Below are 15,609 nucleotides of genomic sequence, written 5' to 3'. Positions count from 1 at the left end.
TTCATCTGTTTAATCCACTGACTGTTCTCTGGGCTTTTATTTTGAAAGTCCAGACTAATAGTGTGTTAATACCTGATGAAGGCTGACACACAAAGAGGAGGGGGAGGGGCGGGGGAGGGCAGGGGGAGGAGCCTGCCGGTGGAAACCAATGACACGACAGGTAGCAACAGGTGAGGAGCACGCACGCGCACACACACAGGTCCACGTCCACGCGCAGTGTGATGATCAGAAGCAGAGTGTGTTTGTGCCGAACAGACTCCTGGGAAATCCACATCCTGTCTGACAGGACACGGAACTACACCAGGACCGAGACCGGGACCAGGACCGGGACCAGGACCGGGAACAGGACCGGGAACAGGACTAGGACCAGGACACAGGAAGAAACGGTCCGGGGTTATCCACAGAACAGATCCACTAAGGACCCGGATCAACCGGAGATCCACGGAGCGCGAGACTGAGCCGACTTTAACACACACACACACACACACACACACACACACACACACACACACACACACACACACACACACACACACACAGTGGGTCTGTGGGTCTAACTCTGCTGCTGGTCCACTTCAGACCCAGGTCAGTTTGGACTCGCTTCCTGTGGAACAGACCCACATAGTCCAGTAGACCCGGACCAGGGGACCCGGACCCAGTTGATCCTGGACCAGTTTATCCCGGACCCAGTTAACCCCGGACACACTAATCCCGGACCAGGTAACCTGGACCAGTTTATCCCGGACCCAGTTTATCCGAACGCAGTGTACCCCGGACCACTTAACCCCGGGCTAGTTATTCCCGGACTAGTTGATCTGGACCCAGTTTGTCCCGGACTAGTTTATCCCGGACCACTTGATCTTGGACCAGTTAACCCCGGACCCAGTTAACCCCGGACACACTAATCCCGGACCAGGTAACCTGGACCAGTTTATCCCGGACCCAGTTTATCCGAACGCAGTGTACCCCGGACCACTTAACCCCGGGCTAGTTAATCCCGGACTAGTTGATCTGGACCCAGTTTGTCCCGGACCAGTTTATCCCGGACCACTTGATCTTGGACTAGTTAACCCCGGACCCAGGTAACTCCAGACCCAGCTGACCCGGACCCAGTGTCCCCCATGATCAGCTCGGAGGGCCTGAGGCCGGCCTCCAACGGGCGGAAGCCGCTGGGGAAGCTGGCCTCCCGGCTGGAGGAGGTGAAGAGCCCCTGGAGGCAGGTGTCCACCCTGGAGCTGAGCCACAGTGAGGCGGCCCGCCTGGCCACGGACGCGCTCCTGGAGCACGGGGAGAAGGAGTACCGGAGGGTCCTGGCGGAGGAACGGGAGCTCAGCTTCCTGTCCCCCCTGGAGATCCGCTACATCAGCCAGCACGGAGCCAAGAGCGGAGAGGCGGACGGGAACGGAACCGGAGCCGCCGAGCGGGACTTCGGGGACGGGGACGCCGTGTCCGAGCTGACCTCCGGGACCTACTTCCCCATGATGTCCGACGAGGAGCCGCCCATGCTGGAGCTGGGCTGGCCTGAGGCCCCGGTCAGGTACGGACCGTCCGAGACCCAGATCTACTTCCAGAGGGACAAGAGCCACAACGTCAAAGACCTGATCCGGTCCCTCATCAACAAGGCCAAGAAGGTACGGGTCCAGGTCCACGGGGGTCTGTGACGTCACACACCTGTCTGTCTGTCTGTCTGTTTCTTTATTTATATTTTAAGAATACTTGCAATAAAACCAACAACACAAGAATTATAGAAAAAAAGAAAGAAAACCATTCGAAAAGGAGCAGGATGAAGTTGAATTTACACCCCCCACCCTACACATATTAAAAACAGAAATAAACTCTGTCCATTTCAGAACAATAATACACATATTAAAAACAGAAATAAACTCTGTCCATTTCAGAACAATAATACACATATTAAAAACAGAAATAAACTCTGTCCATTTCAGAACAATAATACACATATTAAAACAGAAATAAACTCTGTCCATTTCAGAACAATAATACACATATTAAAAACAGAAATAAACTCTGTCCATTTCAGAACAATAATACACATATTAAAAACAGAAATAAACTCTGTCCATTTCAGAACAATAATACACATATTAAAAACAGAAATAAACTCTGTCCATTTCAGAACAATAATACACATATTAAAAACAGAAATAAACTCTGTCCATTTCAGAACAATAATACACATATTAAAAACAGAAATAAACTCTGTCCATTTCATAACAATAATACACATATTAAAAACAGAAATAAACTCTGTCCATTTCAGAACAATAATACACATATTAAAAACAGAAATAAACTCTGTCCATTTCAGAACAGTAATACACATATTAAAAACAGAAATAAACTCTGTCCATTTCAGAACAATAATACACATATTAAAAACAGAAATAAACTCTGTCCATTTCAGAACAATAATACACATATTAAAAACAAAATAAACTCTGTCCATTTCAGAACAATAATACACATTAAAAACAGAAATAAACTGTCCATTTCATAACAATAATACACATATTAAAAACAGAAATAAACTCTGTCCATTTCAGAACAATAATACACATATTAAAAACAAAAATAAACTCTGTCCATTTCATAACAATAATACACATATTAAAAACAGAAATAAACTCTGTCCATTTCATAACAATAATACACATATTAAAAACAAAAATAAACTCTGTCCATTTCATAACAATAATACACATATTAAAAACAGAAATAAACTCTGTCTATTTCAGAACAATAATACACATATTAAAAACAGAAATAAACTCTGTCCATTTCAGAACAATAATACACATATTAAAAACAGAAATAAACTCTGTCTATTTCAGAACAATAATACACATATTAAAAACAGAAATAAACTCTGTCCATTTCATAACAATAATACACATATAAAAAAACTAAAATAAACTCTGTCCATTTCATAAACCATAATTTCTTAGCAGTAATATATTTATCGAACATAAACTCTGTCCAATTCCTAACCATACTCGTATAAAAAAAACAAAAAATAAACTCTGTCCATTTCATGTCAATAATACACATATAAAAACAAAAATAAACTCTGTTAACAAAACCACAAACCCACAGTTCAGGGCACACAGACACTATTAAAGAAATAAGGCTCTGTTCTTATTTTATTTTAAAGGTTTTTGTTTGTTTGTTTGTTTACACTTTAGCAGCAAAACTATTGGTTGAATTCAGACCTAATTGTTTTTGTAGATTACCAGTGACCCAGAATAGATGTGGTTACGTGTTGGGAAAAGTAGGTCAAAGTTCAAATTCTAATGAATTTTTTAAGTCTTTTTTTTCCCCTCATTTATTTATATAATTTCAAATCGCTATAAAAACATCAATTTCAACTCAATTTACTTAAACTGCTGCAGATATAGAAATTAAATTTAGACATCACTCTGGAAAATATCTAAGTGCTAACTTGTTTTTACATTTTTTTGTTCAATCTTTCAGTCTTTTTTTCCCATTTACTTATAATAGACGAAACTTCAAATGTCTGTAAAAATATAAATTGGGTTTCAGTTGACTTCAAACTTGGCATATGTATAATTTTTATGTTTATCAAATATTGTATATGGATGAAAGAGTGGATCGATGCCAAAATAGCTACCATAGGTGTGGGAGGCGGGGCTTGTTGTGCCTGGAACCACCTGTTTATTAAATGTTAATGGGTTCCTGGAGTCTCATTTACACAGAAAAAAACAGTGCAATCCAAATATTAAAATTCATCAAAGAGAACATTATCATATCTACTAGGTTTTATGAGTTACAGGAGGATGATCATATCCTCAGACTACTGATGATGATGATGATTATTATTATTATTATTATTATTATTATTATTATTATTATTATTATTATTATTATTATTGTAGAGATACTTCCTGTAGTGTTGTAGTCTATGTACAGGCTGTTGTTCTATAAAGAGTGCATCTTTAAACTCTGTCTGATGACTGTACCAGTGGAAGACTGAAGGTAGAAAAGGTCCAAACACTGGAGCTGATGTTCAGTGTCCTCTGAGGATGCACCGTTGGCTTTAGATCCAACATTTCTGCTAATGCATGAGGTTAGAAAACACACTGTGGTTTATTATAATGGGTAAGGTGGGCTCTTTTATTCAGGTACTGCTTGGTTAGCTGGTACTTTTGCAGAACATATTCTGAAGTGGCGACACAGTGGTGCAGTGGTTAGCACTGGTGCCTCACAGACAGAAGGTCCTGGGTTCCATTCCAACACCAGTCAACAGGGTGTGGGACCTTTCTGTGTGGAGTTTACATGTTCTCCCCGTGTCTGCGTGGGTTCTCTCTGGTACTCTGGCTCCTCCCACCATCCAGACACATGCACTGATAGGTTAATTGGTTAATCTAAATTGCCCATAGGTGTGAATGTGACAGTGATTGTTTGTCTCTGTATGTTCAGCCGTGAGATGAACTGGAGACATGTCCAGGGTGTACCCACCTTCGCCCGTAAGTGGCTGGGATAGGCTCCAAGCGACCCCCGTGACCCTAGTGAGGATAAAGCGGGTTCAGAAAATGAATGAATGAATGAATATTCTGAAATGTGTCTGCTAGTGTACTTTAGTTTGTGTTTCAACTAACTGACATTAAAATATGACTTATGTACCATATCCAATCCAATCCAACTTTATTTGTACAGCACTTTAAAACAACTGCACTGGACCAAAGTGTTGTACAATAGAACAATTAAAACCAAAATAAAAGAATAAAATGCAAGAATAGATTAAAAGATATAGAACTGTACAAAAAAAGAAAACAGTGCCGTACAGAAGAATAAATAATACATAAATAAAAGAATAAAATACAAGAATAGATTAAAAAAAAACAACAAAAACAACATATTAGACTCCATTATTCTACCATATGAAGAATAACAGAATTAAAATGATTTCATTTTTTTTAAACATATACTTATTGTTTTTTCATTCATACAAAACCATCAAACACTGTGAACATCTTGAACATAGCAGTGAAGAAACAGAAAATGTTTTATTTATATATATATATATATATATGTGTGTGTGTGTGTATGTATGTATGTATATATATATATATATATATATATATATATATATATATATATATATATATATATATATATATATATATATATATGTGTGTGTGTGTGTGTGTATGTATGTATATATATATATATATATATATATATATATATATATATATATATATATATATATATATATGTGTGTGTGTGTGTATGTATGTATATATATATATATATATATATATATATATATATATATATATATATATATATATATATATATATATATATATATGTGTGTGTGTGTGTATGTATGTATATACATATATCTGTAAGGCTAAATAAATAAATAAATGGAAATAAATAAAATAAACCTCAAAAGATGTCACAGTTATTGTGCTGAGTATCCACTGGAAACAACAAATTAAATGACATAATAAATAAAACTTCAAATGATTCCACTTTGAAAATCCCACACAGACTCCTGAGCCAAAACTAAATAAATAAATAAAACCATTAGGAACCGCTCTTTAAAGTATCCTTCCTGTTGTGTCCCATGTCTTTGTTTGTCATCCTCCAGTGGTTTCCTCTGGGTTTGCGTCCAAACAAATCCTCGTGCTGCCATGTTTGATCAGCTCTTATCTCCTGTGAGCGCCAAGGCCGACTGCCCGCTCCGTCACTCATGTAGAGGCAAACACCAGCTCACAGTCACATGACCTGTTCACAGTCACATGACCTGCTCACAGTCACATGACCTGCTTTACTTCAAATTTCAAATGTCTGTAAAAACATTTATTTTGTTTCCATTTCCTTCAAACTTGGCACAAGTATAGAGGGAACTGATACACAGAGGTGATGACATCAGCTGGATCAATGCCAAAATAAGATACAATACGTGTGAGGGGCGGGGTTTGTTGTGCCTGGAATCACTGAACTGGGAATGTTACGCTGCCGTAAGTGGTATCGGTGCGGTTGTATCCAAGTACTTTTGTGAGTACAAGCACAAGTACACACGCTGAGTATCGGACCAATACCCGATACTGGTATCGGTGCATCCCTAGTTTTTTTTTTTTTTTTTCATCATTCCGTTGTCCCATGGTCCTTGAACTAATCCCATCCCAGTTCAGATGAGCCATGTTTCCTCTACATGGAACCAGATCCACTCTGGTACCAGGTCCTATTCCAGACCGGTTCCAGTCTGGTACCAGGTCCTATTCCAGACCCTTTCCACTCTGGTACCAGGTCCTATTCCAGACCCTTTCCACTCTGGTACCAGGTCCTATTCCAGACCCTTTCCACTCTGGTACCAGGTCCTATTCCAGACCAGGTCCACTCTGGTACCAGGTCCTATTCCAGACCCTTTCCACTCTGGTACCAGGTCCTATTCCAGACCCTTTCCACTCTGGTACCAGGTCCTATTCCAGACCCTTTCCATTCCAGATCCTCCCTCTTTCCAGTACCTGGTCGTCATAGCGATGCGGTGCGTTCCTTCTGTGTGCTCTGCTCACAGTTGCTGATAAACTCACTGGTTGCCTGTTGTCTGGTCAAACTCCTGCTGAATGTTTGCGTCTGAACCTCCTGGACAAACCATGGTGTAGTTTTACAGACTGTCATCATGTGGATTCACCTACTGACAGATTTACTGGAAAAGGGCGGGGCACACACACCACTCTGAGCAATCAGAGGTCTGCAGTGTTTACACAGTGTCACCTTTAGTACCTGGTCCCCAGTCCTGGAACCTCAGCGGAGGAGAGACCAAAAAATTAGTACCAGGTACCAGATTCAAAAAAGTAGGACCAGGTATCGGATTCAAAAAACTAGTACCAGGTACCAGAGTCCAGGTCCTTTTATGTAATGGAAACAGAAAAAGGCTGAGTTGAGTCGAGTCGGTACTACGTGGTGTAAACGCAGTATTGGCTCCACAGTTGCAGAGGCAGACGGTCCAGACCTCCACTCATGACTCGGTGCTGCTCAGACACTTCCTGTTTGTCTTCAAAGGTTTACTTCCATCTGTGTTTAAAGTGTGACTCTAATGACTAATTCAAATACCTTTACACAGGAGAACTCAAATGTAAAGCGTCTCAGCGTCATTTATGAAACTAAAGGCAGAAGTGCACCAAACCACAGGAGCCGTCCTGTCTTAGCCGTATATATCTGACCTGTTTCTCATGTGTTTGCAGTCAGCTGGTGTAGGTCACATGACCCTCTGTCTGTCTGTCTGCTGCTCATCAGTCAGTGAACAGAGGTGATCGATAACTGTGGGCGTTGGTGCCATTGTTTCAAGGCTAAATGAACTTTGACCTCTGTTTGAAGTTACACATTCAGGCCGATAAAGGCATGTGTTTGTAACTGAAGAGGGTTTACTTCCTCTGCAGCAGAGAAACACACATGTTCTGATGTTTTCACTCTCTTTAGTCACTCATATTCAGCCCTGGGCTGAGATGGTTTTTCTAATAGTCTTTTGCATTTATACAGATGAGTGTTTTTCTGAAACTGCTCCTAAAAACAGGACAGAGGGTTCAACATTCAACCCAGATGTAGACGAATGTTCTGAAGCAGGTTTGGAAGAACTGTGGGTCTGTTTAAAAAATAAATATTCACTGAGATAAAAGACAAACTATTTTACAGATAATATAATATAAAATAATATAAAATGTGTTTTAATACAAAAATCCACATGCAACACAGTCAAAAGGACACAAAAATTACACTTTGCTATTTTATTGAATATCTCTTTATTCTCTCACAGGTGCATTTTGGGAATCGTAGGAAATATTCAAGGCCGAGTGTTTGACAAAAATGACCGCTGTTGAAAAACCATTTGCGATTTATGTGTTTAAATGTTCTGGTTCCGTATGTAACCCCAGTGGACACGATGGGTTCCAGCCCAAACCTGGAATGAGACTCAGATTGAACCAAACCCACATGTGTGGATTAGAAAACCCACTGGGATCCACACATTGAACACAGTGTCTGTATTTAGAGTCTATAGAAGAGCGTTTACACATGTTTACACAGCTAATGCACTGACACCGAGGCAGATTTAATGTCCATATTTGGGTCCTATTTTTGGACCCAATATTTAATTCTAAATTCATTAATTATGGGATGGATCATTTCTCCGAGGTCATCATTAGGTCCATCCTGGGGTCAATCTGTCGACATTTACCTTTGATTATTGGGTCTAAACAGATGGAACAGTGACAGAAACTGAAATAAACCCAGTTTCAGAAACAGACTCAGATACATTCATGCATATGTTTGTGAGTGTGAACACGTCTGTACCTGTGCAGGTGTATTTTCATTTCACCTTTTGCACAGTAACATTTACTGTTGTGTGTTAATGTCGTTCATGTTACATAACACCGACAGTTTTATGGAGTTTTTCTGCTCAGAACAAGTGTCAGTGTTAAAAAGGTTTATTAAGAGTTAGAATGATGTCATGTGGATAATTCCCTCCTCCAGGAGGTATAGTGGTATACTTTGCTTTGTGTGTTTGTTTGTTTGTTTGTTTGTGTGTGTGTTTGTGTGTTTGTTTGTTTGTTCTCATCTTCAGTGTAAAACTCTTCCACCCATCTTTCCCAGATCTTCCCCACAGATAGGCCTAGGCCCTGGGACCAGCCCAGTCCATTTTGGTCCCAGTAGGACAAAGTTCAAGGTCACAGCAAGGTCACAACATCTACAGTTTTCCATCTGTCATCACTGAGACATTTTCAGAAATTCATCCAAAATTCCAAATGACTCTGATTCTCCTCCAGTTGGATCCACCTGTAGCTTAGAACCAAGGTTCTAATAGTTTTGGATTTTTCATTCGAGTTTAGTTTTATTTAGTTTGGACTTTTTTTTCTCTAATTCAGTTCGTTTTAATTCGCTTTTAGAGCAGGTTTGATAGTTTTTATTAGTTTTCATTTTTTTTCTAAATGCTTAGTTTTAGTTTAATTGTATTTCAGTTGTAGTTCAGTTGTAGTTTAGTTGTAGTTCAGTTGTAGTTTAGTTGTAGTTTAGTTGTAGTTTAGTTGTAGTTCAGTTGTAGTTCAGTTGTAGTTTAGTTGTAGTTCAGTTGTAGTTTAGTTGTAGTTCAGTTGTAGTTTAGTTTAGTTGTAGTTCAGTTGTAGTTCAGTTGTAGTTTAGTTGTAGTTCAGTTGTAGTTTAGTTGTAGTTCAGTTGTAGTTCAGTGGTCTCTTTTCTCTTCTTCTCTGTGCTCCTATTCAAATCAATCCCAGACAGGACTCTGCTGCTTTAGTCTCCATGTTTCCAGGTAGAGTGGGGACCAGAAGACGACTGGAAACCACAGTGAACACAAGTGACGGAGCAAAAAGTGTCGTATGGAGACAGCACAGAAAACTGAGAGAGACAAAGAAATCCATTTAACATCAATCTGACATTGACAAAGACCAAAACCAAGGGAATTTGATCCAGAATTTGTATCTGTTTCAGTCAGTTTAGTAAACACACAATACAGTTTCAGTTAGTTATGGTTTTATTCTTTGAATTATAGTTTTTATTTATTTCAGTTAATGAAAATGTTTTTTCAGTTCTAGTTTTCATCATTTTGTTAGTTTTCATTAATGATAATCACCTTGCTTAGAACAATCTCTTGTATGTGGAACTAAATTGTCCACATCCACTGTGGAATGTGGACTCTGTGGACATTTACACTGAACATTGAAAATCCCATTTCCCACACATTTAAAATTAGAACTCAACTAATATTGATGTGAATTGAATCTAATTGGACAGACACATGACTGGGACCAGATTCAACTGTTTGTGTGTATGGAACAACCTGGAAACTGTTGGATTTAAACAGACAGAGTGGATCCACACATGCACAGAGTTCAGGCTGAAGGAGGAGCTCTGAGTTCAATGAACACTTATTATTACTGACCTTCTTCTTCTTCTTCTCATTAAACTTTCCTCTTCTTCGTGGTATTTGTCCAGTATGGTTAATTCAGAGCGGCGCCCCCTGGTGGATTAATTGACAAACGCTCATTCCAACACATTAAATGTCAGTAGCAGCACTTTGTTCCAGTCAGACTAATGACAACGACAATAAAGCACATTTACAAAAGGAACTAACAACTGGAATGGGATTACTAAGGACTAGGATCAGTACTCAGTATCAGCAAGTACTCAAATGAAAGTACTTGTACTTGTACACGGTCTGGAAAAAAGTGGTATGGGTGCATCCCTAATTTTTTGTAGACAGAAAAAATGAAAATCAATCCATTCATTAAATTTGGTTTATCTGTTTTCAGACTGAAAAAGAAAAACGTCTTGAAATTAAATTTAAATTCTTCTATTTTAAAAGGAAAGTCAATGAAGCACTAGTTTTTTTGTCTTTTTTTATTATTATTATTACAATTATTTTTCTTTTGTTTCCAGTCACTAACAGAGACACCACATGTCCCAGTTCTCCACTCTTGTGTATTTGCTTCAGACCTTTAATATTGGCCCCATCCGTTCATATGTTCACAACTAGGGCTGTTAGAAAATATCTGTTCTGCAATATATCGTGATATTCCATTTCACAATACTGCATCAATATTAAAAAATACTGTATGGATATTTTTAGGTATTTATTCAAATGCAGATATTGCGGAGGTTCATTTTAGTTTTTTGTTTCTTTTTTTAAATTCTTATTTCACACTCTTTTTTTCAATAATGTTGGTTCCTTTGTTGGGATTGAACTCAAATCCTGTTCTGATGTTAGTTGTGAACTAATTGAATCTGAACATTTGAACAGGATCTGAAACTGGAATGTCTGTAAAACAGAATTTCAGTTTGAACACAGTTTGAACATTTGCTGATAGAACATTAGATCCTGTTAGGATCAAATACAAATGTGTTTAATATTTGTGCAGATTTCTGCTGGAATTCAATTCTTCAAGGAAATAATCATTTAAAAAAAGAAACAAACAAAAAATTGCCTTTTTTACAGTATCATGATATATCGTGATCCTAGTTTTGTGATTTGTATCGTATCACCTGATTCTTAACCAATTTACAGCCCTAGTCATAACAGTGTGATTTTATTTCATTTATTTATTTCATTTTATTATTATTATTATTATTATTATTATTATTATTATTATTATTATTAATAATAATAATAATAATAATAATAATAATAATAATAATAATAATTTTATTTTGTTTTATTTCATGTATTTTATTTTATTTTATTTCCTGTCTGTCTGTTCTCAGTGCTCTTGGTTTAAACCTGTAACCCTTCAGTTGGTATCAGTTGTGTTTGTTATTATTCTTATTTTCTGTTTTATTTTATTTTATTTCCTGTCTCAGTGCTCGTTGTTTCAACCTGTAACTCTTGTTCAGTATCAGTTGTGTGCTGCGGAGGCCCACGCTCATCAAATGTTGATGGAATGCTTGATGCTAACGTCTCCCGTGTCTCCCCGCCTCTCCAGGTGATCGCGTTGGTGATGGATGTGTTTACGGATGTGGATCTGATGTGTGATCTGATGGAGGCGTCCAACAAACGGAAGGTCCCCGTCTACATCCTGTTGGACGAGAAGAACCTCAGCTACTTCACAGACATGTGTTCGGCGCTCAGCATCCAGAACTCACACCTGAGTGTAAGTCCACAACCTTCTGTCCTCACCTTTACATCCATGCACTGAAAAAAAAAAAAGGGTTAATTTACACTGAAGAGGAGAAAACATTTTACATTTGACATGTAAAATCACAGTCTGTTTTTGTCATTTCATTGATATTTTCCTTAAAAATACAGGAAAAATCTCTCAAACAGTGAAAATTCTGTTAAAATTACAGATGTTTTTTTTTTTTTTTTTACAGTGTATGATATTAACAATCCTTTTAGTTCAGGTTCTGCATTCAAACCAATTCAATGTAAAGTGGGTCAGATCAGTCAAATACTATCAGAATAACAGAAATAATGACAACTCCACATTTTTCTCTTTGTAAATGTAAATATTTTCATGGATTTACACAAAAACAAAGCATAATTTTGCAAAAAAATGTGAATAATCTGAACAAATATGAACAACCTGAAATGTCGTAAGAGAAATAAGTTTATTTTTAACAATATTTTGTCTGTTATTAAATGTTTTGTGTGTTTGTAGATCCACTGTGATCTGTAAGTTATAATGAACATGTGTATGTGATAAACTGAGGCAGAATAGTGTTCAGATTACACTGATTCCAACCTTCTCAAAATGGATCAAGGAAGTACTTTATTTTCTCAAACTGGAAAAAATCCATTTGATGTTAGCTGGAGCCTCCAGCACTTTTGAAAAGACATGGACTCCTTTTCTGGTCGATGTTAATAGTGCAATCTGTCATGTGTCTGTTGACTGACTATTTTGTTATACAGTTTTTTTTTCGTAACATTTAAAGTGGGAATTTTGTACTTCTGTTTTGTATTTATTTACTGTTTATTTATTTGTTTATTTTTATCTTTCCTGCGATTTGGAGGGGATGTGTGCCGGGGGGTTGTTCCACTTGTTGTTTGTCTGTGTGTTGGACTTTTGTATCATACGATGGAACTATATATTTTTTTATATGTTAAAAAATAACAAAAACCAATAAACAGAAGGTTAAAAAAAAGCCACTTATTTTTTCAGTTTGTTCATGTTATTCACATCTTTTGAAAGGATAGTTTGTAGATGGAAACATTTTCATAGTGTAAATGTACTTTTTTGCTCTTAAACATAGAGAAAAGTTTGGAGTTGACCCTATTTCTGTATTATTCTGTTATTATGTACTGGTTCGGCCCACTGCAGATCAGATTGAGCTGAATGTGGAACTGAACTGACAGGACTTTGACAGAACTGGTCTAGAACATGGACGTTATAGACAGATGTATTTGTTCCACTGTGGAGGCTGTTATGTAACGTCAGCAGTCGAAGGTTCTGTGTTAGAAGTCAAACCTCAGTGTCAGACTGAGGGGCTGGAGACGGTGGAATCATCTGCAGGAAAACCCTCTGTTTTAGTGACGCTGGGAACAGGACCTACTGTCTGCTGGATGGACAGATGAATGGAACATTTGGTGGAGAATATTCAAGTGCAGGGACACATTTATAGGTGTGTGTTCTAGTCATGTCCTCATCTGGATTTTTTTGCTTTCAATCCAGTTTATTTATTTATTTTTTGGAATAGTTTTGCTGATACCGATCCAATACCGACTTTTTACAATGAAATTCTGATTTAAATTTGGAGTCATTATTTCTAGGTTATTGTTCCCTCCACCAGGAGGGATTGTGATCACTTTGCTTTGTGTGTGTGTGTGTTTGTTTGTTTGTTTGTTTGTTCTCATCTTCAGTGTAAAACTCTTCCACCCATCTTTCCCAGATCTTCCCCACAGATAGGCCTAGGCCCTGGGACCAACCCAGTCCATTTTGGTCCCAGTAGGACAAAGTTCAAGGTCACAGCAAGGTCACAACATCTACAGTTTTCCATCTGTCATCACTGAGACATTTTCAGAAATTCATCCAAAATTCCAAACGACTCCGATTCTCCTCCAATGTGGACTCTGTGGCCATTTCCACTGAACATTGAAAATCCCATTTCCCACACATTTAAAATTAGAACTCAACTAATATTGATGTGAATTGAATCTAATTGGACAGACACATGACTGGGACCAGATTCAACTGTTTCTGTGTATGGAACAACCTGGAAACTGTTGGATTGAAACAGAACGAGTGGATCCACACACGCACAGCGTTGAGGGAGAAGGAGGAGCTGTGAGTTCTGAACACTGGTTCTATTATTTGTCTGTAGATCCCAGTCGGTCTGAATGTGGAACCTGAACTAAAACAACTGTGACACCTTTGACTCCAAAGAACTTTGGGATCCTTTGTACTCTTTCCAAATTCAGACTGTGGACACATTAGACCCTGTGGTGGGCTGGTTTTGGTCTGTGGGCCGTATGTTTACCACTGCTGTAGTGTGTCTGTGGACAGGTCTGTCCAGGTGTTCTATGGGGGTGTGGTCTACACCGTTCACTAGTGATGATTGGATCAGAGGGTTACTCATGGGGAGGGTTGGGGCTAGGTCTGTGTATCGACAAGAATCTGGTGATACGATACAAATCACAATACTAGGATCACACTACAATATATCATGGTATATCATGATACTGGAAAAAAAAGGCAATTTTTTGTTTTTCTTTTTTTTTGTTTTTAAAGATTATTTCCTGGAAGAACTGAATTACAGCAGAAATCTGCACAAATACTAAACAGATTTTTATTTGATCAGAACAGGATCTAATGTTCTATCACAACATGTTTCTAAATCTCCTGGTTTCTAAAGGAACTCCCATCTGCCTCTCAGACAGAAAAAAGTGCTTTTAGGAGGATTCAATTAACCATTATTTAATAAAACAGTGTTAAATAATAATAAATAACATATAAACAATAAAGAAAAACAAAAAACAAAAATGAAAATCCTTAATATCAACATTTGAATAAATACATAAAAGTATCCATACAGTACTTTTTAATATTGATACAGTATTGTGAAATGAGATATTGCAATATATTGCAGTACAGATATTTTCTAACAGCCCTAGTTGGGGGGTGGGGGGGTAATTCCACAAAAGCCCCACTGGTTGAAAAAACCCGACACACATCACTACCGTACATACGTCATAAGTGCACACAGACCTTCAAGTCAAACTTAAAGACTCTTTTCTATTTCCTTTAAGCCTCTCCTTGTTGTGCAGCTAATTTTCCTTTTCCACACCTTTAGAAACTTTCGTTTGAGGGGGCAGGACGTTTGTTAACACCCCCCCCCCCAGAATTGGGCCCTGATTGGTCCGATCAGCCCGATTTTACGACTTAATCCGATCCCACATCCCTAATTCGTTGTGCTAAAGTTTCTTTTAGCAACACAGGATTAGTTAGAGTTTTAACAGAAAAACGGATTAATATCAGTGCATGTTCTGATAATAGTGTAATAATAGTTACTGTAGGAAATCTGCAAATAACCGTCAGGAAAAACAGAAACGTTCAACAATAATATGACATGAATTCATTTTTTCTAAGTGTAAGCAAGGTTCGAATAGTTTTGGGTTTTTCATTCTAGTTTAGTTTTATTTAGTTTGGACTTTTTTCTCTAATTCAGTTCATTTTAATTAGATTTTAGAGCAGGTTTGATAGTTTTTATTAGTTTTCATTTTTTGCTAAATGTTTAGTTTTAGTTTAGTTTTAGTTCTGTCGTCTCTTTTCTCTTCTTCTCCGTCGTTTTCAAATTAATCCCAGACAGGACTCTATGAAGTGTCGTATGAAGCCAGCAGCTAAATTGCTTGAGGGAAATAAATCGATTTAACATCAATCTGACATTGACAATGACGAAAACGAAGGGAATTTTAGCCATCATTTTTATCCGTTTTAGTTAGTTTTGTAAACACACAATACAGTTTCAGTTAGTTATGTTTTTTTAATTTTAATTATAGTTTTTATTTATTTCAGTTAATGCAAATGTTTTTTTAATTCTAGTTTTTGTCATTTCGTTAATTTTCGTTAATGATAAGAACCTTGAGTGTAAGCCTCTGCGAACCGCCTTCACATC

The 15,609-nt window shown here is 37.8% G+C and overlaps 1 protein-coding gene across 2 annotated transcripts in view; it reads left to right on the top strand.

The window, feature by feature from the left end:
- The first annotated feature begins 249 nt into the window (after positions 1-249).
- The window catches only part of LOC115416089 (protein FAM83C-like), a 34,023-nt gene continuing 18,663 nt past the window's right edge, over positions 250-15,609 (top strand). Inside the window, exons 1-2 of one of the 2 annotated variants that reach the window (XM_030129796.1) lie at positions 250-1,631; positions 11,484-11,651. In XM_030129796.1, coding sequence (XP_029985656.1) covers positions 1,122-1,631; positions 11,484-11,651 — 678 coding nt within the window. In that variant the 5' untranslated portion in view covers positions 250-1,121. The remainder of the gene's footprint in view (positions 1,632-11,483; positions 11,652-15,609) is intronic. The other variant, XM_030129797.1, reaches the window with a different exon arrangement.

The sequence above is a fragment of the Sphaeramia orbicularis genome, unplaced genomic scaffold (genome assembly GCF_902148855.1).
Source record: "Sphaeramia orbicularis unplaced genomic scaffold, fSphaOr1.1, whole genome shotgun sequence".
NCBI classification, from domain to species: domain Eukaryota; kingdom Metazoa; phylum Chordata; class Actinopteri; order Kurtiformes; family Apogonidae; genus Sphaeramia; species Sphaeramia orbicularis.
Note: the sequence above shows the minus strand (reverse complement) of the source record. Positions and strands in the feature narration are given on the sequence as shown.